Genomic DNA, 26,929 nt, shown 5'->3' with positions numbered 1-26,929 from the left:
TTCATCAAGGGACTTAAGAGTCAAAAGATAAGCATTACTGCAGCATTGTTTTCTATTCCATCAGTTCTTTTATAATTTGGGCAGAAGTTAAAAACAGAAAGCCAGGGGCATGAATCAAACATTTCCCATTGAGCCTGCCTTTCTTTGGTAAAGATTTCTTAACTATGGGGTTTATCGTGTGCTTGCGTGACATGAAAAAATCCTTGAGGACGCATGAAAGGGCGTTTCCTTTTTCAACAACTCAGTACTTTCCATATGTCCACCCACCTCCTCCTCCCTCTTCTTCCTTTCCTTGCCATGAACAAGAAATGTCATTCACTCTAGTTCAATTCCACTCTCCAGTCCCTCTCACTTGCCTTCCCTAACACTCTTTGCCTTAATTTCCATAAGACACTTGCTTTCTCCTTGCAATTCCTGGCCACTATGCACGGCTCATGCTTTATGTGCAACTGCTGATCCTTTGAAGTTCCATGTGTGAGAAAACCAGGGAGCTGAGCAAGGTCACTGTGTAGACTCAGAGCAGTCAACACATGGGAAGGGTTTTACCTTTTGAGTGATGTGGTTGATCCAGGGTGAAGAGCAGTTGCTCAGATCAGGTCCTTGGGGCTCCCAGATACCGTCAGGCGCAAGACACCGGAAAGTTGCAACACCTGTAATAGGAAAGTCGCTGTGTTCAGTGTTACTGGTTGCATTTTGCCCTCAGCGCCTCGTGTCGAAGGCTTCTGGGAGCTTATTAGTGCTCAGGTCTTGAGTAGGACACTTCTGAGTCATCTCAGTGTCCTAGTCTCCCATCATCTTGGTCCTTTAAGGCCCTAAGACATAAAAGACCCACGATGTTGTGCAGGAATATTATTTCCAATTTGGCGAACAACGATTACAGACAGAGGACTTGCAGGAAAGCTGCCAGGTACTAAGAAATCGGAAGTAGATCTCAAACACCAAGCCAGCACCCTGGATGCTCCGGCCCACCACTGGTGATCTGGGATCAGACCCTGTGCCTCATCTTCCTTGCTGCTTTATGAAGATTTTATGGCTCTGAATCATCATTACAACATTTGGGTGGAAACACACGAAAGTTTGAATGCTACAAACGCCAAGATATAATGCTGGAGTTTACTGTCAGCCCCCAGCTGTCAAGAGGAACTTTAGAGGAGAGTTTTGTTTGGGAAGAGCTGCCCAATCCCTTCTGGAAAAGACAGAAAAATGCCTGAGACCCTTTCAGACAAAGGGAAATGCATCACTGCTAATATATCACAGCTTTTAACAAGTTGCACGAATCACCGAAATTAGAGATGGGAAAGGCTTATGGCGCCATCCCCTATCCATAAGTTGGGCTATTATTTTTTCCTTAGTTATTTTCATCCAGTCCTTAGCTCTTGTGCTTAGGAAAGGACTTCTTGCATCCCGCCTCCATTTTCCTTCTTCATCTTTTTTTTTTTTCCTTTTCACAGCTTTGCTTCCGAGTATCCTTTCCCATCTCTGGGAACCACATCATACTTTTTGCATTAATTTTACCAAGTAGGGCTGGGAAAGACAGCAAAAATGTTCTTTACCTTTCTCACCACTTACGCCTTTCCATGACCCTCATACTTTAACACATGCTTTATCAGTCTGTCCTCACCAAATTCCAGAGTCAGTATTCGTATATACAGGTGTGAATGGCTCTCCAGGAGTGGAGAATTAACAGAGAGCCTCTCCTCTACAAGTCAGATCCCTTCAGCTCTCATTTTCAGGCAATTTCCTCCACTTTAAAGATTTCTTCTTTGAAACTGAGCTTTTGGGGCTGGACACCAAGACTAGCATGAAAAATAACTATTTTTAGAAAACCATTTGTTAAAACACAGCAAAATGAACCATATGCCAAAACCTTTCGTAACTCGATTATGTTTCAAATTGAACAGAAAATTTCCAAAAGCAACATTTTTCAATAAAACAATTGCGGGAAGAGCAGAAGAAAAGGAGCAAAATCCAATAAGCAATAAACCATTTTGAAAGATTTGGCTTTGTTTCCTCCCCCCACTTTCTCAGCTGATCACACCGGACACTGGCTGCAGTTTGAAAAATCACTCACATGGGTTCAGGAGCCTCAAAGTACAAGTTTTGTTGATTTCCTCCCCTGTCCCCTCTCTTAGCAAAACAAGCAAAGCATTAGCCACCAACACATCAGTGAGCCCAGAGGCTACAAATACAGGCAGAACCAGGTAAAGCGCAGTGTACGCAACTTCTGGAGGCAGAGGCTCTTCCAAGTGCATCAAGCACAACCCCACAACGTTTTAAGTACTGGCTGCGCACTGACAAGGTACCATAGGAAGTGGAGACAGTCCTCCCAACCTTTGACTCACCTATGGAGCCCAAGGGACACGGCTGCTTCGCCACCTGGCCCTGCCGAGTCCGAGACCACATAATGTCGCGGGCTTCCATGGGGTCACAGCTCTCCGCTCCGGCCGGCGGCAGCTGCGAGGAGGCGGGCGGCAGGTGCGTGGTCATGTCCTCGGGGACATCGGCCATGGGAGACGGGGTGCTGGTGCTCCTGTTCCTCCTGCCCGAGGCTGATGTGGTGGTGGTGCGGCCAGTGGTGCTGGTAGCCACCCGCGGCGTGGTGCTGGCAGTGGTGCTCCCCGGGCCCAGAGCCCCCGATGTCGATACTCCTGAAACAAAGGCAGAGCTGCTTAGAGAGAGGAAGGGAACAGGACTCATGCCTAGGTTCTGAGGATGTCCCCTCTGATGGCTCTGGTGGCCTGCAGGATGTAACTGGAGCTACAACTAAGGCAAGGCTTTCTGCACAGCCGCCTTTCAGAGAGAAGCTGGAGCAAACAGTGAAAGAAGCACACAGGGGGGTAATGACCACTGGAGCACAACTGATTTTCCAAAAGCCCTAGCACTTGATGAAAATAAAGCAGCGCTTTATGCCCTCACCATTTTTCTTCTTGGCATTTTAATGTAAAAATCTTATTTTCCATCTTTTAGGGAACACCTAGCACAGAAGTGCTTTTAATTGTTAAGTGTTGCTGAAGGCCCAGCTGGTTTGGACAGAAAAGCATTTTCTATGACGTGATAAAAAACCCCCAACAAAACCCAAAACCAAACCACAAATCCATTCCCAAATCAGAAGTTCACAGAGGGGTGAACACGAGGCTGTACTGCAGAGCAAGCTGTCAATTTTCTCTGAGGTTCATGCCTTGCTGCTCCATCCCAAGAGCAATGCCTGGCCCCTTGATCTGCAGGCCATGCGACACAAGCAAAGGTGCACGTCAGCCCAGCCAAATCGAGACTTTAATGTTCAGCTGGGCTAATTCATTGAAAACCTGCAATGAGCAGTCAAGCAGGAAGAGGTGGGGAACTTGCTTTAAAAGTGCATTTATCCACTGTACATCCTGCAATAGCCACACTGAGTATGTGTGGAATATTGAGGGATGCCCACCTTACAATTACCTTATTTAGCCTCCTACTTAGACCAAGGTGCTTGTGCACACTGAGCTTCACGTGGATTTGTCTATGGCTTGACCTGAAATATCAGGTGGGGAAACTGAAGCAGGCTGCCCCCAGCTGTTCCCCCATCACCCCTGTCATGCCATGTCACACACAGCTTGTAGAAAAGCCTTCTCCCATCTCCTTTACCTCTCTCAAAGACAAGCACCCTCCAGCTTCTCTCAGCGTAAGACTTTTACTCCAGTTAAATGCCAGATACTCACAACTGCCCCCTCAGTCCCTGCCTGAGAAAACACTGGGGCTGACTGTGAAATGCAGGTAAGGAAGCAACATGAAAAGGCTTGTCTGATCCATTCTCACTTTAATTTCCATGCCGTAACACCTCAAGACCATCCCACCTCTTCCAGCACACAAAAAGCCTTTTATCACTGTTGCTCCATGTCCAGCAACAGGAATTGGAGTTTCTACACTAACTCACCTGAGCACCAGGACACTGATCTGAAACAAGTCTCCCAAGCTCAGTGATCAGATTTTCCAGCCTTCTCCTGCCACCTCCCTTTCACCATGGACCCTGAGTTTAAATGAACTCTAAAAATTACAATGCAAAAACATGCAGACCCTGACAGATTTCTTTGAGTTTCCGCTCAAAGCTGCATTATGTCACCAAGTAATGATTTCCCCCTGACGGGGAACGACTAAAATTTGTAGAGAATTTCAGCAAATACTACATTTTTACCATAGCAGGGCTTCCCACAAGTATGTTTTATTTCGTCATAATATAGATTAGCCTGGTAGACAGCAACCTGCAAAATTTTTCCCCTTTACACTTGCAATAAGTTATTTTCCTTCTGCAAAATTACTTATGCCACGTGCAAAGGAACTGAGTAGATAAAGTGGATGCAGTTTCAAAGTCAAATCTAGCAAATCGTGTTTAAAATAATCCTTACAGTCATGTGTGAGCACATAGAAACATACACTGAGCACCCCGGAGCTCCCCTTGATCCACATGCAGGAGAGCTGCATTTTTAAGCCCAGTTTTCATTGAAAATCATTGAATATCCCACGGCATGCTGGTTTTGGAATAGCTCTGGCAAGTTTACTGTAGCAGTTAGGCACAAGGGATTTAATGGCATTTTCCTTTAGCCATAAAAAAATGAGCTGTTTTATCTTTCATAAAGCCCCTGGCACCAGTGTCAAAATCTCTTTGAAGGCTTGTTCTTCCAACTTTTTTCATGTTCCACTGGGCTTTCTTGCTGCTTTTGAAAATAAACACATCCGCCATTTCCACAGCACAAGTTGTAAGACAACATGAAAGAGCTGCCTCCAAGTTGCCTAACGGAGTGAGACGGATGGGATACCACTGAACTGAGTTCAAAGGTTTGATTATTCAAAGAGTCAATTTGGTAATGAGCTCCAGCAATCATGATCACCATGCTAACACCACCCAGTTTCTCACCAGGAAATTTGCCAATTTTGCTCAGACAACTGTGTGCTTCAAAAACCAAGTTGACTGGTAAGGAGGAAAAGAACAGGGGATGAGGATCATTTACATGTAAATGATTCCCAAATCCAAGCAAAACCATGAAGAGACTGCAACCTGTGCAAAAGCACCTAAATCCTACAGTACAGAACAGAGATCAAACCTCCAGATTAACTCAGGCTGCCAATAAACTGTGAATTTTTAACTTGGGGGAAAGAAGCATTGCAGCACTGCTTCAGAGGGATTCTTCATATAACATTTCACAAGACAATTTTTGCTCCAAGACAAGCACCTTTAAAAATCACCAACACTACTACAACTAGAAATGTATAAACTTAATTATTTTATTTTTACTGTTTATTTTTACCATGCATTGCCAGATCAAGACCTTACGGTTTTGGGTAAGACTCAGTTTTTACTCCTTTCGAATCCAAGACTTTGTAGCCTTTGATTCCATGAAGCACAGCACTGGGATAAGAATTTTCAGTGCTCCCAAGAAAGCAATTTATGGCTGTGGAAACATTTCTTTCCCAGAAACACCCCAAAGTGACACTTCACTTTTTTCTTTCCTGCTCTGTCTAGAGAGCTGGCAGTAATAGCAGACGACTAAGTTTTGCCATCATTCAGATTAGAGCTGCAGTCATAAAAAAAACAAACCCCAAAACATTTCCAGCACCCACAAGGGAGCAATTGCAACTCCCAGAGGGGTCTCTCTCTGCTCAGGGCACATTTGACTAGCAAGAAAATAGAAATTTTTAAGGTTTTTCCCTTCTCTCTTTTATTTCCCAACCTTTAAATAGAGCTCAGGCTTGTGGAGGCAGATATTTGCTAGGTGGAAGGAAAATCACGGTAGGGATCTGCTCATAGGGGAAAAAATCTCACATAAATAATGGACTGTCTTTACCCCCATTTCTGTCTGTTCCCCTTTCCTGAAGTAGTGACATGACAAGTGACCAGCACTTTGTATTTGCCATGAGGAAAGTCTACCACGTGTCATCTAACCATGATATGGTTAAATGCTCTGCTCACCTCTTCCTGGCACTCTCAGACATGGGAGACTGCTTTCCCAATGACTCTGACTAGTGTTTTCCTATCACAGAAAGCAGTTTTGATTGAAAGAAAGGCTATTTGCTACCTTTTCTCTCATTTTTTTAATTTTGGCACCTAAGTCTCTGACTTTATGACCTAGTGTACTCAGTAATACTTTTTAAGAGATGTCATGCACTTTCTGTCCCATGAATGAAGATAACGGGGTGCCCCTCGAGCAGAAATTGCAGACGGGATTTCCTGGGTGAGGCTCACTGGCTTTGGCGAGGTAAAGGATGACAGGAGACATCCATCAAGCTCTCCCCCTGGGGTCACAATCCAAAGGCTCAGCCTGACAGCTGCGTGCTACAAGCCAGCACTTGCTCACGGAATTGGAAGGAGAGGCTGCGCTCCAAGTTCCACGCTCCAGGTCCAAGCAAACCATGATGACTTCACTCTCCGGCGAGTTCTGCATTCCTGAGCCTGATGCTCAAGGAGATGGGATGGGGCGACGGCAGCCAGGAGGCCCTGCCTGCTCCCCGTGCTGCACCTAATGCAGGGCTGGGCCAAGTGAGGTACAACTAATCCAGCAGCTCAACAGCAGCAATCCCAGCGTTCTCTTGAGCACGTCCAGACTCCATGCACAATTATTTACACATGTTGCTGCTGATGCATGAAGGCAAACGGAGCACTGCAGGAGTCGGGAAGGCTGCAGGAAGCACAAAACCTGGAGGTCCCTCCCTTCCCTCCCTCCCTGCAGTTTTGCCCTTTTCATATTTGGCAGCCACATCCTTTGCTTACAGCATCCCTTTTATCATCTCTTCTTCTGCTGAAAGATGGTGCAAGTTGTATTTACATAGGAAAAGAGAAGGTTTAGGCATGCCTTGAAAGAAGCAGCACAATACCCCACAAACCTAATACAACTGGAGGATTATATCACAGCTGTTTTTCTCTTCCCTGTCACATAAATGCATCTCACGGGAATTAATTTTCTACAGGCATTTTCAAATGCATTTCAGAATATCTTCTGAAACTCCCTAGAAAAATAGTAATATTTGAAAGTAAATATATTCTTACTGTCTTTTGCCATTTTTTCTTGTTTTCGTGTGTTTTTTTCCAAGAACTCCATGTGAGGTGACAGGAAAGGATGACCTACACAGACAGCATCAACTCATTAACACACTGGTGGACTGCAAAGTTATACTGAGTCTATGCCACAAAAGACATCACCCTGCAAAACCTTCTCATGGTAAATGTCTGCTGGAAGACCAAAAGCCACAAGCTGGTGCCACTCAAGAGCTGCGGGCCAGAGAATTGACAGGTGAGCTTAGCCCCTAAATTGTGTACAGCTCCTTCCACGTGTTTGAGAGCAACTATGATTTATTTTTACTTCAGGCAAAGGCCAAGTCGGCCTCACATCAAACATCCAAACAGTTCTCCCCTCTGCTCACACATGCCATTATTTTGGGAAGCTGAGCCAGAATCCTGTGTGTGAATATAAGTTCACACGCTGCTTTTGGGGCAGTTGGGATTGTGGAGTTTTATTTACTGACACTGACAAAAGGCTCCCAAAACCCACTGATGGAAAGATTACATATGCAGTGGCCCCACGGTGTTCAGCGTGGCATGCTGCCTTCAAGAACACAACTGCACACAGCCCTGCACCCTGAAAAAGTGACATGAAGTATGATACACAGCTCTCCCTTTTCCTCTGTCTTAACTAGCACAAGGTAATGAGGAAAAGCAGGGGAGAAAGATGCTGCATCTGAGAGAAGAAAGATCCATTCCCTTGTGGACAGCTGACAAATGGAAAAACACTTTCTGGATTTTCTTTTTTCCTACCTCTTCTAGCAGGGGATCAGTTTTTCTGCCCAAGGCTACTCTGCCCACATGTGAGTACTCTGCTGGGCTTGGGCAGATGCTGCAATGAATATGGGCCATATGTTGAGTTCCTGTACTAAGAGGAAACCTACAGCTGTGGTCCAAGACATGGTGCAGACTCAGGTGTTCTCAAGGCACTTCAAGCTGGAATCACTTAACACGCTGGAACTTTCCTCAGAGTCTCAGCCTTCAACATTAAACAACAAAGAAGGAGAGCCAAAAGTGGGTAAAATCATCACAACAGGCTCAAGTTAACTCAAACTGCCCCAGCTCGTCCTTTTTCACTGCACCACCACCCAGCAAGACAGTTAATGCATTCAAAGCAGCCACCAAATGCACCGATTTTCAACAGGCAAAAAATATGCCTACCAGAGCCCTTCTGACTCAAAATTCCACATTTCTGACAATGATCAACAGTTCATTACACATACTGGATTGCTAGAGAAAGGCTGTTCTGTCAAAAACATTCTAGCTGTTATTGCAAATTTCTAGGTTTTGCCTGAAAAAATAAGAACCCAAACAGCAGCCTGACTGCATTTTCGTGAAATATCAACTTTTATGCTTCTGTAGGACTTTTGTGGGGGTGTGCATGTGTCAGCGCTTAATACTTTTTCTGTCTCCAAACAGCTCTTAATGTCAGGTCCCCAATTTAGTTGTCATTTGAATAAAAGAAGATACTTCTTTATTTTCTTCTTTTTTTTTCTCTCTGACCCATTCTTCTCCAAGAAATTACTGGATCCTGCTTAAAATATGTAACTTCAGAGACATCAGACAAAACTTTACAGCACATATCTAGCAATACCAGGATATGAATGGGTACAGCACAGGAACATCACCTGTTGTCTTCACCATGGCCCTCTTCTCTCAGAAGACAGTTCCTAAAGTCTTATTTCTGGCTTCCAACCCAGGACTTCTGCCACTTTTGTGAACCTCTTGTACCCTTTGGCAACCATTCACTGAGGGCATTAATGCCCTATTGCTTGTTCCAGACTTTGTAACTGATTCTGAATGCAGAAATTTAACTGGACCATCATGCACAAGATACAAAAAAATTTGAGCATTTCTTTCAACATCATGCTGTAATGCTTTTAGAAATGCAGATGAACTATGCCCATAGGAAAATATTACAGAAGAGATGATCTAATAGACAGTAGATCAGGATTTATTACAAACGGACAAATCTAATAGTTTTTAGAGTTCAGTTCAAGGGCTATTTTTAGGCAATCTAGCTTCAATTCGCTCTAGTTCTCAAAAATACTGTCAGATGTGGTTGCAGTTACTTTGAATTTCTGGATTTGAGCATATAAAATCAGATTTTTTTTTTCAATCCACATGTGGTTTCACACAGGGGAAAAAAGAAGCATACAATCTTTTTTTAAGGACATACCAGCTGCATATTATTACTGAATGTATGGAGTGAACTTCTAACCTCCTAAACAATCACCTTGGCATGATTCACATCCATCAGAGCCAGTGGTGCAGATCTTACGCACTGTCTTCCAACCTGAATCCTTCAAACTCTATTAAAGAGAAGCCTGGAAGGAATTCCCCACTATCCCATTGTTAGAGAAATCACTTTTGATTTCAGTAACAGGTGCTGTCAGTTTTTCATTCAGACCACATTAGCGTGCAGACACGTGAGCACTACATACTTACAGCTTTAAGAGATTTACTAGAGGCTGGGGTTGCCAGGATTTTTGTGGGTTTGGGGTTTCTTTAGCTTTTAATTAATTAAACCAGGTATGCTCTATCCATGCAAGCTGAAACATACCTTTTAGTTTCTAGGCAGAACAAGAACATGAGTAGCTGATAGGAGGGAAACTCAATTTTTTCCATCTGTATGGCACCGGATGTCGCTTCATCTAATGTGTGTTTCCCACTTTTTGCCTGCACTTCTGCATCTTTAATGGAACAACTTGCATGCACTGTGCAGAGGCAGTGCCAGATGGAGCCAGTCTCTCTCCAGCAGTTCTCCACCTCTGCATTTGCAAAGAATGGAATCGAGTGCAGGAATCATAAAGTGACTGTTCACGCCCCAGCATTTTCTCATCTACCCAATCAATGTGATGAGTCCTTTGCAGAGCCACAGGCAGTCAGCTTATACCACTAAAACATTTCTTCAGTTGCAAGATACAAACACAACTTTAATAAGAGAAAACCATCATCTTCAAATAGTCTCTGTTCAACTGTGTGTGTAATATCTCCAATCTAGATGTTAGTCAGCAAGAAGGCCAATTGCATTCAGATAAATGCCCTGGACTTTCTTAAACATATCATAATCTGCTTGTGAAATGGCTGGTTAGTTGCTTTCCAATTTGTGAAATGGTTCAAATGCTGTAAATAAAAAAGAAATTGGACAGCTTTCAAAAAGGACAGATTAGACTTTTCAATACTCAGTATTCCGTGCTTCCAAGCTGCACTCCTGTGATCTCCATATTAATATTTAAAACCTCGTTGTGTTTTGCTGTTATCTTGAGGAAGAGGGCACAGTACAATCGAGCCCAAGGAGACAATCCACTGGAACTGCAAGAAATCAGCCCCCTGGCCCCACAGCACACGTGTGTGCAAGAAGTGTCGGGGAGAGGTGGATGAAAAGTTGCCTGGCCCCACTTCCTCCTGTCCGGTTTGGCAGATTAAAATCACAAAGGCTACTTTTTGCATTTACAATTCACCTCCCTTTCTACCATTGTCCCTTGATCCCAGCTGCTCTGAGGCTCAGGATTTGATGTGCCTCCTGCATTCATGTACTGGACTTCCAAATCAGCCCTGATGCCCAGTGTTTGAAGTGTAAACACACTCTGTGGGTGGGCTGGTCAGCTGAAATCAAAGAGAGGAAAAGGAATAAACCATAAAATATCAAAGGTGGAGTTATGACTGCTTACACCCTTCTTCCTCTAACCCATGTTAGGATTGACTTCATCAGCATGCAGGTTATACTGCACTCCCAGGCATGAACTGCAGACCTGACAGCAGGCCTTGCTGTCTGTACAGTACAGTAACATCCACACTCTAGAGCAACGGGAATTACAAACCTGCCAGCAAAACCTCACCTTTTGTCTTTTACCAAACCCATCTATTTTCTCCTCTTGCTACTCAGTAGCTATTTCAAACCTGTTTCAAAATCCCAAATCCTTCTCCAAAGCCACCAAAGGTGCTTCCTCTCTATAGGGCATTTGCTCCACTCAGTCTCTGACTGCATTGGCTTCTATTTCACTTATTTGGTCCATTTACTCTTGTCCCTATGAGGAAACCATCCTGAACTGTGGAGAGAACTGACCACTGAAACCACCAGAAATACAAAATGTTGAGAAAGGCTGCCTTTTCTAATCCTTTGAGCATATCCTGGTGCACCTTGGTATGCATGTGCTGTCAAGACTCCTGAAAATCAGAGGGCAGGCACGACCCTCAGCCTCTTGGCCATATCTTGGTTTGGGGCTCAAGTTGGTTCAATCCCCTCCCCAAACTTGCCAGTGGTTTGCTTTCTGCCCCTGGAGACACAGATGGAAAGGAGGGAAAGAAGAAACAAGCCTATGCTAAAAAAAAAATATTTTACATAAACCAATCCTAGGAAGCTGACAGAACTCCCCTGTAAAAATATCAGTATTAAGCTACTTTTAGAAATAAAGCAATTTCCTGGAAAAAACATAAAATGCTGCTCAGCTCCCTTTCAAAACTCTTTATTACTTATGTAGAAATGTCAATATATTGTAAAGCTCAATTCTAATAGCTGTATTCACGTCGGCTCAGGGATCTGCCTAAACAATGCTTAACTACAGCACTGGCATCTAAATTTGTTTTATAGATATCTGACTTCTGCAGAGGGCTCCAACAATGAGAACACCATTAATATTATGAAAAACACATTTACTTCAGCAAAGCAGATTTATAACAAATAAACAAACTGTGCAATATACAGGGTGTTTTAAAGTGAAATGAACTGGGTAGCACTTTTAAGGATCTCCAATTTTCATAACAGACTTCAGTACTGGACACAGGCTGCTTGGTGCACTATCAAGTCCATGCTGATATCCCAGAAAGCCTGGCATGCAAGCAGCTCTCACCCATGTCCCAGAGGCTAATTTTTTCATTTGAGGGAGGCTGCTGAGGTGCTGGTAGCAATAGTGAATATTCATTCATATGCTTAGCATCTCAAAGATCTCGACTCTGAAGGCTCTAGGGCTGGAGGCATTACCACGGCCAGTCATCTCACTTGAAAAGCCACAGCAGGAACAGCATCCAAAACATCGGAAAAGGAGGTTTTACCTAATATTTTTGTCTGTGGACCATTAGGGGCTACCAGCTCTCATGCAGTCAGCTTTGGCCAAGATGTAGTTTCCGACTCTTACCCGAGGGGTTGACGACAAGATGACAATACATAATCCCAGGTTGGAGAAACTTTCAGCACTGATTTGTAGCTTTACATGTCAGCCTTCAGATTATTCTTGTTAATGGATAGTTCAAACCAGCACGTTGCAAGGTGATTGTGTTTTTTCATGTGAAGTCAAAGAATATACCCATTGACCTTTTAGGACTTAGAATTGGGCCCACATAAGAGAGAAACATAAAAAAAAACTTACAAGGAAATGAATGGGAGTGCTGAAAAGCAATTATTTTAGGTCAAAACTGTACGCCTGCTTCTCCAGGTTTGGCGTGTGGTTTTACACGCAGTCAGGTGCTAAAGCTTACATGCCCAGGGGAATTACTGGTCCAAACCAGAGGCACCAAATGCACAGAAGAATGTCCATGTGCTGCTGTGCCAGACTAGGGATTTTCCATAATGTACTCTTGACCTGGAAGCCTAAACTGCACCTGATCCACTTGGGCTACCAACAAAAGCATTGCAGATCCTCATGAGCAACAGCAGAATCTCAGGAAGTTAAGAACTGGTAAAAAAAAAAAATCAAATAGGATGACATAGAAATGAAAAAAGCAAATTGTATCCTTTAGAGATTTTTAAGATGTGTAATCTCCTTGCCTTTTTATAAAACATACATCCATAAAATTAAGTACCTGATGTCACTGCAAAGCATAAATTTGATACTTTGAATAAAAGAAGCATGTCTCACATAAGAAGAAGAAGAAAAAAAAAAAGATAACACATTCAACATGTGAAAAAAGGGGAGAGAGAGGAGAGACAAGAGAAAATCTGACCTGGTTCAATGCACATGTCTTAAAAAACATAACTGCTAAATAGCTACATTTGTTTTACAGATAAACACAGGCACACAGACTTAACTATGTGAATGCATCTCCATGGGACTGCACGATTCAAAAGCATAGAAGAAAAACATGAGGGGGAAAAAAAGTAGTCAAGCAGTATGGATGCAAATTCTGAGATACAGCAGAGATGCAGATATACTTACAGATGTTACTTTCAATCTAGGATAAAACTACTGCTACAATACATGGCTAAAGAGCTGCTATATGCTTCTAGCACACAGCCTAAATCTCATTTTACAGCTCTCACAGGTAACATAAAATAAATGCACCAGTCTACAGTGATTATTAGTTTTCCCTCTCTTTGGTATCAAATAAGTTCAAATGTTTTTGTTTTGTAAATATTTTACAGCAGACCACTTATTACACGTGTTGAGACCTGTAATGTTATTAGCCCTGAGCCTTTCACATTCCATGCGTGCATCAAGAAGTTTCATCAATTTGCAGGGAAGAAGTCTATTAGTTTTTCTAGTCACTGCAGTGCTTCACAGGTACTAAAAAACTCAAAAGCCCTAATATTTTACATTATCCAGCCAGAACTCTCATTTTATAATAATACTAACCAAAAATCTAGCTCACTTATGTCATCAAAAGCAACTCTTCTTCCATTATCTTAAATACAAATGAGAAGAAGCATGCAGCTGAAGCAGACAGAATAATTTATAATGAGAGGAGATCTGTAATGCCAGTAATACTAAAAAACCCAGAGCCTAACACTGAACTCATCTGGAATTGAAGGAAAAAAACAGACTTTCTAGCATGGTGGTCAGGCTGAAGATGGGAAGGGAGAAGAAGGTCACCTGTGACAGACGTTCATGGTCAGCACTAAGCAAACCAAGAAATGCTTAAACCTTCAAATAAATATTAGACATATTTTGTGGTTTTTTTTTTTTTCTTTTCTTTAGAGGCTAGAGCCTAGATGACCACAGATCAGAGACATGGCATTCATTGGCATGGCATTCAACCTGGAGGTGGCTCAGCAAAATACAAATTCCAAGTGTAGGCACAGCAGTGGCAAGCAGCTCATCCACTCTGTTCAGCTGCCACAGAGACTGTTCCAAGGCAGAGAGAAATGTGACTTTGCTTGAAGAAAAAGGGAGAGATTTGATTTAGGAATCTGAGTCAGCCAGTTTATAGACAATAAAAGGTAGCATCAAAAGCCATTCAATTTGTCCAAGACCCAAGGTGCTCTTTGGAGGTGCAGGAGCCTACGGGTTGGTGCAATGCCATTGCCTTCACTGTATCAACATCTCCACGCCTGAGCCTCGGCTGAATCCTGTGCCATCCATCAGCAAGCACCTTCTGACTCTGTGCCCTGAAAAGCTCAGTGTCTGTTACTGCAAATCTCCGAGCTACAAAAGAAACTGCAAGCATCTCAACTGTTTCCTTGCCTGTCCTTGAGGAGTTTAGCTGGTGCTGGGGACGGCTTATGCCTTTCCACGGATAACCAGAAAATCCGGAACTACCGCACAGATGCTAAGAACAGAGTAGTGGGGAGAGGCAGGGGAAAACTCCACCCCAAGCAGCCAACCCACTGTCCTTCTTTCCTTCTCCTCCTGCAGAGGACATCATTCATCACAGTCCACAACACACTCCTGGGAAGAGCTGAGACGTGCCAAGGATTACACTAAAACAAGAGGTGGACAGGGAAGGCTTTGATCCTCCCATGTTGTATTATGAGAAAATTATTCGCTAATGCAAAGGAACAAACCCTTCTTTTGATCCAGGTTATTCCATGAGGAATCTCTTTCTGCAAAGTCTGAAGCTCAGACAAGGTATTGGGCTTGAGGGACCACTCTTCACATCTCCTGCGCCAAGCTCAGCATGTCCACGGTACATTTCTGAGCGCAACACACAACTCCCTAATCCTCTTGGCAGCAGTCACTCCTACAAGGTCAGTCCCCCTAGTCTACAAGATGCCTTTTCAAATTAAGCTGCTCTTTTCCCTTATTAAACATCATATTTGAGCTAAAACAGCATCACTGATTCAGTTAAACCCTCACTGTCTGCACCTCTTGTTCGGAGCAGAGCGCACAGAAATCTCATAGAGACCGAGATGCCTGGTCAAACAGACTCCAGTGAGTTGTAACTAAGGGAGAAGCAACTTTATTTCAGCAGCATGAATCATTTCAGGTCCAGGGACAGCAATGTGAATTGTGCTTCCTTGTCTTCAGTAATAGCAAAGTGCATCCTGTACTGAAGACTCAAGAGCATCTCCAAAAGCAGCCTATAGACACTGCTGCCTACCAGGGCACCCTGACCTGACACTTATTTGCCACAGATGGCTGTCATCCACTGGCAGCTGCTGGTTTATGCAAGGATAGGGATGTTTGGCTCCAAGAGGAGGTACTATCCACTGCCATTTACCACCTCTGAGGGAAAAGGAGAAATAAGTAGAAATAAGGAAAACAGTCAGCTCTAGATCCAGCCAGCTTTTAAAAAAAAGCAAGCAGTCACTGGATTTCAAATCTCACTAAGCAACGTAGGCTGAGTATGTTCTAATAGAATTGAAGTGTGTGCAAAGAAAACCAAATAAAACACATAAGGAAGGGACTGAATCTAAAAGCAGATATTAGATTTCTTTTCTCTCTTGCACGCAAAGCAAATATTGTTCAAGGATGTTTAACAATCTGTTTGCCAGCTGAAGCGTGCAGGACTCCACAAGCAACAAAACAGAATATTATCTGTCCGTTTCTGTCAAGCTGAGACAAGTCCACACTGTGGTGTCTGCCTAAATAAAAAACAAAACCATGACAGAACTGACTCAGGCCAGCCTGACAGTATGCTGGATGAGATGGGACATAGATGAAGAAAAATGAAAGCAGATGCAAAGGGTGTAAAAGGAGAAAGAAGCCAAATGCAGGGAGCAACCTGACTTAAAAATTCCTTCCCCCTACAATTAACTGTTGGGCCTTTCTAGGTTGCCTTTTCCTTTTTGAGAGTATCTAAATCTTAAAACCCAGCCTGACTGGATGAAAGCAGTACGAGTTAAGTCAGTGTTACTGAAAATTTTTCCTTTGGAGACAACTTCTTTGCAGTAATCCTCCAAGTGGTGAAGGCAGTGTTATATTTCCTTCATCAGCCAACAGAAACATTGCACTGGTGAGGCCAAGCCCTTGCAGGTGATAGGATCCCTGCTGGAAATTCAGCCTAAGAAAATTCAGAAAACCCCCAATCTCCCTCTTATCCAGATTTCTCTCCCTGCACATCCAATAAAATCTCATTCATGTGGAACCTGTATTACAGCTCTCTGGGCACAGGGCTGGCTCACCTCCACTAAAAGGGATCTTAAATCTCTATTTTTAGCATTTTTCCTCACCCTGGGTCAGTTCCGAAACTAACCCCTGCCTGTCTCACTTGTCATTGCCTACAAACCACTTCTATATCTGCCCCTTGGGTAATGAGCTCTCCTTCCAGTTTTATTTCTCCATTGTTTTCCATTTGCTTTCCTTTCTCAGAAAAGCCTCTACCACAAACACATCCCGACATGGAGCTTTCCTCAGCCTCACGCCCGCTTCTCAGTTTTCTCTGTTCCCTTAACTCCAAAATGAAGGATTTTCTCAAGGCCAATTTCAGGTATCTCCTTGACTTGACATCTGACACCACCCCATTGACCCCCCTCAAAGTCCAGTGGGCACGACTTGCAGTGTGGGGTGGCATCTTTCTGGCTGATGTGCTACATCCCAGTGGTAATATTTGCTCAATTACCACTTTCTCCACCTTTGGAAAACCATAACCAGCAGGGAAGTATTAGAGTCTGATTGCAGGGTAGAAACTTCATTAACTTTCCCACACCCAGAACTGCCAGATGAAGTACCTGTGTTTGTGTGGATATGTTTGTACACGCTCTTCTTCCTCCTACACAGAACAAATTACAACTAGAGTTAGCTGCATCTGATCAAACAGCACATGAAAAAGGATGTGATAGTAGATTTGCACTCAAAACACCTATCTCATTATAACTGGCATTCTTTTAAAGTGCTTTTTTTTTTAAATTGACCAAAATTGAAGCAAAATTGATACCCATAAAAACATGTGATTTGACCTTCTACAAGTTATTTGTGCTCAATCAGAACTGCAGGCAAAGACCTGTTTTTTACAATGATAAGTATACTAGAAAAAAATAAGTGTATTATGAGACACTCTGTTCTCTAATGACCCAATCTGAAGTCAAGGGCATCCTTCATAGGCCAGAAACAATTTATTGAACAAAACTTTCTAATTAATTGCTGACAATGTAACAGCTGTGTCAGCAAAATGTTCCACACTGCCTGTCTCTCCTTGCCTCTCTGCCATGCAGCAAGATGGGAGCACAACAAAGCCCTGTTTAAACCTTCCTTGTTGCAGGGCATCCTCAGTTCTCTCAGTGAAGTATGTGTTCAGTCCCCACTGTCCTTGGTGGCTGAGGTTAGCCCATCTGCAGCAGGCGTGCAGCTGGCACGTGGCAATGGCATGAATGATGACAGGTAATGATTTTGCAAACACAACCCATCACTTGGGCAGCCAGTCAGAGACACAGGTAAGGATCTGTCTTATTGCATTCATGCACAGAAGCTTTAGGATGCAGGAGAAGCTGCTGGATACTTATTCTAGGCCTACAATGTCAGAGGGAGCATGAGGTGTTGGGGAAGAAAACGTCACCACGCACCTGACAATATCACAGCATCCTCCAAGAGCTCTCAGTTAAAGAAAGGCTCATTTTATTACCAGGCTTGTAGGCCAAGGATGGAAAGAGCTATGGAGAGCTGGAAAAGTATTTCACCTTTAAAAAGTAGGACAGCTATCCAAATGGTGTCCTGAGAACATCAATAAGATGAGCCAGAGATGTGCCAAGGGAGAGAAAGTCAAGTGCGTTCTCCCTGCTCCATGGGTCAGTGAAGGAGCTTGTGAAGCAGGCACCAGCTTAGGTGCTTTTGTTGTTTGCAGTTAGTCCCTTTGAAATGTTACAGTCCTAACCAAATAAAGAAAATTGCTTGGGCTCTGAATACTTAGGAAACCACTGTCCCACTGGGAACAAAATGGCAGGGGGGGATGCAAGGGGAAAGGGCTGTGCTCAGTACAGACTGAGTCCTGTGCAGCCTGTGACATTACGAGTGAGTCAGGCAGGACTTTGCAGACTTCCCTTTCTTTCAATTTTTTGCACTTCTTTATTCTTCCCATAGGGAAAAACAATGCAAACACAGTGGGTAAGACATTTAGGTCAAGACTTTCATAAACAGGATCCCAATGTTAGTCTCTGAACAAGTGACCTGATTTTTAAAAACACTAGGAAAGCAGTATCTCCCACTGCCTTAAACAAACACTGGCCTTTGGAGTATCAGGTTATTTAAGGGTCTCAGCCTTACTTTCAAATCAAGTTTCATCTTCTCATATCACAGGCTCGGTACTGATTTTAGAGTCCAATCTAATGAAGCTGCACATGGGAGATCAGAACTAAGATGAACCCTAAAAAAACAAGGCTCCCAACTCACTCAAGCCAGCTGGGAAATCCTGAGTGCACCTTAGCAAGCAGTGACTGCTGTATTTACGTCACACCTCAAATACCTGTAATTTCCAGTAAACCACAAACATCCTCTTTGTGCATCTGTAGGAATGCTCAATTTTACAAGGTGCTTTTCCTAATCTGTCTGAAGGTTCTTCTCTTGGTGGCAGAGGGAGCCCAACGGATGGTTTAGCCCATCAAATTTTAAATAGCTCAAGATGGCTTAAATTCCTCCCATGGCTTGCTACCTCTGTATATGTCTCTTTGCATTTGCTGGGCAGAATTAGAAGCAGGGATAGCCTTTACTATGGTCAGGTTAGATTAGTGCTCAGGGTTGGAACAGTGTCTCAGGGCTAAGGAACATCTGCTTCAGGTTTGCTTTGAAACACCCAAAGAGAGCCTGTGCTGCCCTATTTCTCCCCACTCTCTGAGAGAGAGCCCTGCACCAGCCTACGTGTCCCTTCTGCCTCCCACGTCACTGTTCGAGTTCCAAATCGACTGCCTGTGGTGCTCAGAAAAAAAAAATTCTCCTTTCTTATCAGCTTTTGAACAAGTTTCACTGCTGGAAATAGAATTTCTATCCGTGCATTTCTGAATATAGAGGATGTACTCTATAAATCTTAAAAAATACTATGTGAAATGGAGCATTGAGGGGTTTTGCATCTGAACTGAGATTGACACGCTGAAGCATTTGGCTTTTCCTTTTTAAAATAAAAACTGTATTACTTATTACCAACAATACAATACACAACTTAGGGACATGGACTACCACATACTAAACTTGTTAACCTGGTAGTGGAGAGCATGGCAGTACATAGTCCCCAATTCAGTACAGCTTTTATATCTAGACTTACACTTAAGAGACAGGCATAGATTTAACTCATTTCACAGCCAGAGACCCAAACTTCCAAACTCTCATTCACTCATAAACTCCCCAGGAGATAAAAAAAAGCCAGATGAGCACCAAAAGATGAGGCAGGACTAACAGAGGGATCCAGCGTCTCTCCCAAGCAGCGCTTACCTAACAACAGAGATTTGTCAGCCCCAGGCCACATTACAGGGGACAAGAGCATGTGAAATGCATTCAGCTATACACTAGAGAACAAATGAAATAGTGTGTTAGGGATCAAATGCTGCAATAGCACAAGACCGATCCTGGTCTATCTCTGTGCCCATCAGCTCAGCCCCAACAATGGCTGAATCTGACTTAATCTTTCACACAAATGCCACCAAACACTGTTTCAATTGAAAAAGGCTTAAGGTGAGATTTACTTTCTTCCATACAAGTTCCTGCCACAACCACTGTCAAGACACTTGCATGCATTAAAACATGACAGATACTAAATCATGACGTGTTATATTTCTTTTCAAATGCAACTAAATAATTTCCCTGAAAAAGACTTGCATTCTAAGCTTTAATTCAGCTCCTGTTTGTCTAAAACAGGCATCTTGTTCCTCTGTGGTCTCAATGTGTTGTAGTTGCTGAGGTTTTCCTAATAATACACACAGACAAGTTGATATTTTTATATACTTACGAAAAATGGATCAAGCTTTCTCAAACCTTGCTAGTGCTTGTCCCCTCCTTGCATCAGGAGCACATTCTGGTGACAGAAAGCTAAGCAGAGCTGAAAGTACAGTGCTACAAAGAGCAATAGGAAGGAAGTATGTAACAGAAATAAATTAGTCTCTTTATGAACAAGGACCCTGTTTCTGAATGTCCTCAAGAGGAAGGAAAATCTGCAATGAAAACATAAGTTTTATAAAACATAGCTAATTTGCTAAATTGCCTCAGAACAGACTGGTATTTTTTTTCTGAAAATTTCCATGGCGACACCAATGTTCCTCACAAAAAGCACTCCAAAGGCCAATAATATAATATCTGCTGCTTTTACACCTCACTGAGACACCTGGCAGACAGCACTTCATGACCTATGCTTGTCTTCCAGGTGCTGGAAGTGATGATCCAACTTTTTGGCTGTTTGATGAGAAGAGAGCGTGTCCAGTTCTTGCTATTTCCAGTTTTGTGATTTTTCTTTCAGCTGCCAACAAATTTTCAAACATATGATATGCCACAGATCTTGTGGTTTGGACTTCCTCCAGCACTGCACTAACATCTGCCAAATTCCTGTTAAATCCAACACTGGTTGATGAGCACTTTCCAATGGTGTGAAACTTAATGCAAGTAACTAGTGGAAGCTTGGGAGCAATTAAATTTTAATCAGAGGTAAGTTCAGTTTTCAGCATTGTGAGTTATCTCCAGTGTCTAAATAGCTAATATCTATAATAACCCTCTTCTCCTCTTGCGATCAGCAGCACGGAGCCACAGACAGGGAGAGAATTAACAGCTTAAGAAGTGCCCTCCCCAAGAAAGCCACTCGGCGTATTAATAACCTATAGCAGTCTTTCTCCCTGACATACCATCTGCATCCCAAATTACTCAGATGTGTTTTCCAGGCAGGTTCAAGCACCTGCCCCTCTCCTGGATGCCTCTTCTCAGCCTCCTGCCCAAGATGGCCTCTCATGCCAGGCTCTGTTAGCAGGGCTAATGCTGCCTTTTGAAATTCCAGACAGCTTCCTTTCACCCTTCTTCCAGCACACACCAGGTCCTTGACTGTGAGCTGGCTTTTGCCTGGGTTTCTTGGCCTCTTCTTCCAGCTGTGCCTGGAGCAATGGGACACCCCCAACACTGCTCCAAATACCTTTTCCCTGTGGGCTGTGAATTTACAGATCTCCTGCCAAAGTCTGCCTAATCCACAGCCTTCCCCATCCTTGTAAACACACAGGACAGCACGATGGTTTCTCATAAAATAAATCAAGCCTTTCTACCTCTTGGTAAGTGACACATGCAAGTTACAGTCCTTTTACTATGCTGCTACAGTGGGCTCAAAGCTTTCCCACTGCTCTTCCAAGTTCAAAAATCCCCTGTTGCCAACCTAGAGCTACTTCTTTATGCGCTCCAGCAGGACCAACATAGCAAGCAGAGCTCAGCACCTCCCAGGCTGTTCTTAATGGAAAACGTAAGCCCCAAAACAGATATTGGTGGCTGAGGTCTGGGAAGCATTCAGAGAAGTAGAAGGATCCCTGCAAAAGCCTCTCTTTGGTATGAAATCTTTGTTAGAAGGTGGCCACGCCATCAGAGCCAAGCTTCAGGCAAGCACAAAACGCAGCAGGAGGCTCCCTGGCCTCAGAAGGCTCCATAGAAAGCAGAAGAGATAACAGAAGCTGGTGATTTTTTTTCTTTTATTTCTTTGTAAGTGAAAATATCCTAAACACCCTCAGCATGTGCAGCCTGAGGAAGTTAGATGAACAGCTGCTTGGAACTGAGCACTAATTCATCCATTTTGCTCTCTGTTAATGAATACAGACAATGGAAAATCAGTAGATGCAAAAACCCCACAATTTTTATGGATTTACAGACTGATTTTCTGTACCTCATCTAGACATTTTTATGCCTGTGCAAAGTGATGGCACAGTTGGTGTAAAGTACTACCAAATTATCATAGGGATATTTTTACCCTCCATTTCCACTGGTACGGCAAATGGCTACAGGTGTCAAAGGCAAAAGAAAATGTGTGCCTTTTAGCAGAGAAAAGGAATATTCACCAGAACAAAATATTAAATGAATTTGCTGTCTCCAGTTCAGATATGGATGGATATGTACTATTTCATCTACAGCAAACCGTATTTACTTCTCCACCTCTGCCTCAAATTTTTCACATTTAAAGGGGTGTGTGACCACCAGGACCTATTTAGAGAAAGGCAGGAGGAGCATCAGTCCCAGCTGCAATCCTGTGTTGTAGAGCCTCTTTCACGTTTTTCACCTGGTAAGACATGCACCCTGCTGTGCATTTCTCTTCCTACATTACAGCCTGCAGCTCAAATCCAGCTGGATTAGTGACGAACTGCACTGGGCTCAAGGGGGGATTGAGCACAGAGCGAACAAACCATGTTCTGACTCGCACAGCCTCTCCTGGATTCCAGTTATAAATTTTTTAACCAAAAAACACTGTGTAGGGTAAGAGAAACATCTTTATAAAGTGTGTGTGCAGCTATGAAACAATCTTCTTTTTTCAGTTAACAGCAAATTTTGAGGCCATGGTTATTATGACAAGACAAATATTCCATGTGCAAATGCAAAATCCCTTTGAAGCTCAATATATACACCAAATCCCAAGTACTGCTAGGAGAAGGAAAGGGGAAATGTCATTTCCCACCAAGCCAGTGAGCATAATGCAGCCCACCACAAAGCCATTACAGTATGCACACTTGAATAAACTATCCCTCTTCAAAAATACACACAGAAACTCTTTGCACTGGTTTGCAGACTTTTAAAGCAAGAAGGCATTGGGAATCATCTTCTCTGACCTCTGTAGGAACCAACTGGTAATGTTTCAGCACCTGTGCCAAAAACTCAGGCTCTGGGGCTTGCATCACTGTCAGATCGGTCTAACTGCTGAATCTGCCTGCTGAGGGAGCAGCGACTCTCAGCCAAAAATTGGCTTGCCACCCTTTATCTTCGATATGGGCACTCAGTGCACTGAGTTACTACACACCTACGCCAGCTAAACCTCAGCATTATTAAGCAGAGCCCAACAGACCCACTATCGATCTTATTCCGTGTCGTTTCTGCATGCACACACACAAAATCCACAGACAAACAAGCAGCCCCACAGAAACTGTAGGTCAAGAACAAACAGACAAAATCCTCCCTTGAAAAAGAAGGGAAAATACCACCACTCTTCCAGGTGAAGTTAGCTATTCGAGATATATATATATATATATATTCGATATCTAGAATACAGTGAATACCACAGTCTCCAAAAACCATGGCAACCTGAAAATGTGAGCAACACCTTTTTTTTTTTTTCCTTTTTCTTTCCTCCTTTTTTTGTTCTCTTTTCTCTCTCTCTCTCTCTTTTTTTTTTTTTTTTTTTTTTAAATAGTTCTTCACACCGCTGAAATTCCTGCTTTGTTTTTTAAGATAACAGTGTGGTGCCTTGGAGGCTCCAACCTGGAACGTGGCTGCTGGATGAGCCATTAATAATTTCAGGGCTTTGGGAGATTTTGCACCATGTTTCTTTGGTTAATTTCACTCAGCTGCATTTAATCAAAGACTGCAGCTATCCCTCACACACAGCCAGTATATCCATCTGTGTGCATTCACCTTTGGAAGTTTTTTCTATCTGGGAAATAGTCACATCCAGCACTATGAGGTGTTTGGACAGAACTCCTCCCTCCTCCCCCCCCCCCCCAGTGCTATATAACTTTCTTTTCCCAGTAATTTCTTTTACCTTTGTCCACTTAAAGGTGAAATACCATCAAACAAAAGCCAAGCAACAACCTGCATTAGGGCAAGAGCCAAGAGAGAGTAGCAATTTACAGCTCTCTGCCTGAAGCAAGGGTAGAGATTACTGCCATTTAAACCCACTTCCACCTTGCAATTTCCACCATTTCCTGCTACTTTGCAGCCTGGTGTATTACAAACCAAGACACCAGAGCTGAGGTCTGACTTGAAGAGAAGCCCATCTCATTCTGCTTGGGAATTACATCATATTTCAAGGCAACGTACATCTTGCTGAGGACAAAATTAAGTCCAATAAAACCAATTTCCGCTCTGACATTATTTAAACATGGCCACAATCAAATAGAGTAGAAAGCCAAATGAAAAACCCAAACACTAAAGTGATTTCATAGATGAAGGCTGAAAAGCTCCACCGATTTGAACCCCTCCTGCTAAAGACGGATGTCCTGCAGTATATTATGGTCTGTGCACTGCAAAATTCTGTGACTTTTTAGCTACACTCGTCATTTTAAGTGGATCATGTACTCTACACTCCCTTCTGCAACAGCTTAAATCCCACCATGCGATTATCTTTTCCTGTAATACCACACTTTTCAGAATAGCAGCACACCAGCATTGTGAATACACCCCAACAAAAGAAATTTAAGGACAAAAGAAGCATTGAGGGATGCAGCCTCAATAACTACGCTGTGGTTCATTCTTGCTTGCGGCTGTTGCTGTAACTGTGTGAAGTACCTTTGCCTTTTGAATAGTGCTGCATGAAAAACTCTCAGTTATCCAGTCAGTAATAGCAGTTTCTTTAAAGATTTCTGATAAACTGCATTGGTCTTTAACTGGACGCAGAGAAAAAAAAAAAACCTTACTATCTTTGGACCTAGTAAAAGTTGCCTATGTATTTGTTTCTTTATTCTTCACCTATGTAGCTACCCACAGAAGTCCTGCCCCATCCCCTGAGGTGGCAACACAGTGGCAGAAGAAATTTTTGCTAAATCCTTGCTGATCTGACAGTGACTTGCAGTCCCTGACTCCAAACCCTCTCATCTCGCATGGTCATAAAACCGCCCCCTTTGCTACTCATCCCGGCAGCCCTGACAGAGCTTAAGGAAACAAAGCTCGCCAGCAGATGCATCCGTGTCATTTAAATACAGGGATGTAGGTACAACAAACCTCTAAACAGCAAATTAAATGTTAGGATGTGCTTCCTCCTCCCTGCCAGCCGGGCAAGGCAGTGCACGGGGAAGCAGCAGCTGCACTACCACCCTGAGGACACAAAGAGCAGAGCCAAGGCTGCATCTCAGCCCTGGCTGCAGATTGCAGGGAGTGTGTCCAATCCTATTCCCTTTTTTGTTTTTCCCTTCTATTTCTCCCTCTCTCCCTTTTTGGGGGGTGTGTGAACAAATGATAGCGCTGTGAAAATGAGGGAACAAAGGGAAGATCAAAGAAGCAGGTAGCTAGATCATTATGTATCCCAGCTGGGACAAGAGTTTAAGCCTCTGGAGCTTACTTGCCAAGTTATTTTAGAGTTATGCCAAGAGAGCTGTGCCCTCTGAAGCTTTCTGGCATAGGAAGTGTCGTGAGGCAAAGCAATGAGGTTTCCAGTGCTGCAGGAGGGATGTCAGGCTGCAGGAGCCATCAACTACACAGGCATCTAGTTAATTCAAGTGCAATTATGGTCAATAGAAGTTGCTCGTTACTTACATTTCTTTGGCGTCCAAGTTGAGGAGATACAGGTTTATGTACTGAGGGGCTTGTGGGGGTGTGTGTGTGAGGACTTTGGGGCAGAAACTGATTTTGCTAGAGATCCAAATAATAACTTGGTGTCTGAGGCACTCACAGAGCACTCTCTCCCGGATGCTGCAGCACTCCAGGGACAGTCAATGCCTCTGGGATGAGGCTGTACATGGACAATATGCTGGAGATTAGGCTGGAAGTGTGCATCAGGAAAACACCCTAGAAGTATCACCACATCCCCAATGGGATCTGGCTTGAGAAAAACCCCAGGACTGTAAGCGGAGCTTGGGTTCTTCACTAGGAGCCCCTTCTGCTCTGCTTTTTCTTCCTCTGTGTTTGGAAATGCTCAAAGACACAATTTTGGTGGATGGGAGAACCTACCTTGCTCAGCATGCACCTCTGTCCCTCCATCCTCACTGCTCATATACCATGCTCTGCATTTTCCCAGCTCCTCTTGCACAACTGAATGCAATCTGTACTAATTAAGCTGTTCACACAGCCCTTTGTTTTTGCTTTTCCACCCACATTTTTCTTCTTTTCCTCTTCTATTATTTTTTTTTAAGGCTTGTAGCATTGAGCCACCTACAAATGGGGGGTAAAATGCTCTGTGTGTGCTAAGATGTTTTCCCTCCTTCCCATGCCAGTGTTCTCTTAAAACCCAAACCCACACCTCTGGGAGCATGTTTTCTGAATCTAATTTGTAATTGTCTGCACAAAGAGAACAGAAGGAAGATGTTAATTTCACTAGCTACTGATTGCAGAAGTCAATACTCCTTGAGCCATTTGTGCCATTTCTCATCTTAACAATTCTTCTGGAAAAAAAAATGTCAAAAAGTGCAAAATGTTTTACCCATGTGTGCAGGTTATCAACAATTGTGCCTAGAGAGCACAACAGACAAAAAGTATTTTAAAGTATAACCCCATTTCTTTTCTGCATGAAAAGGACAGGACCTGTATTTCTACCATTAGCTGCTGATTTTGGAAATATTTGTACATTAATTACACTGTGCCAGCAATAATTGACCAGCTCTACAATTGCCTTTTCTCTTTTCCCTCAAACCTAGAGCTTTTACAGAACCAAGAAGACCATTTCCCATTACTCAGAACAGTACATGAAATAAACAGCCACGAGGTTAGAGGGTGCCACAGTTAAAAAATCACTTTCTACAGAAACTGGATATATGTGTGAGTGCATGAAATCACTAATCACACAAACAGCACAAGGAAACGTAAAAATAAAATCTGGTCCCCCAACAGCAAGCAATAGCTCCTGGGTCATGCCCAGCTTTCCCCACTGTTTGGAAGGAGCAGCCCTTTATTAAAACCATGCCACAGGAAGGTGAAGGACTGTGTGGGCACGGCAATACCTGGAGATGGGGCT

The 26,929-nt window shown here is 43.2% G+C and overlaps 1 protein-coding gene across 26 annotated transcripts in view; it reads right to left on the bottom strand.

The window, feature by feature from the left end:
- Positions 1 to 26,929, bottom strand: part of ADGRL3 (adhesion G protein-coupled receptor L3) — a 404,123-nt gene that overhangs the window by 103,375 nt on the left and 273,819 nt on the right. For all 26 annotated transcript variants that reach the window (XM_010411924.4, XM_010411928.4, XM_010411908.4 and 23 more), the window contains 2 exons: positions 2,343 to 2,648; positions 547 to 650 (listed from right to left, as the gene is read on the bottom strand). In XM_010411924.4, coding sequence (XP_010410226.2) covers positions 547 to 650; positions 2,343 to 2,648 — 410 coding nt within the window. The remainder of the gene's footprint in view (positions 1 to 546; positions 651 to 2,342; positions 2,649 to 26,929) is intronic.

The sequence above is a fragment of the Corvus cornix genome, chromosome 4, assembly GCF_000738735.6.
Source record: "Corvus cornix cornix isolate S_Up_H32 chromosome 4, ASM73873v5, whole genome shotgun sequence".
Classification (NCBI taxonomy): Eukaryota; Metazoa; Chordata; class Aves; order Passeriformes; family Corvidae; genus Corvus; species Corvus cornix.
This window is presented reverse-complemented; position numbering and strand designations above follow the sequence as displayed.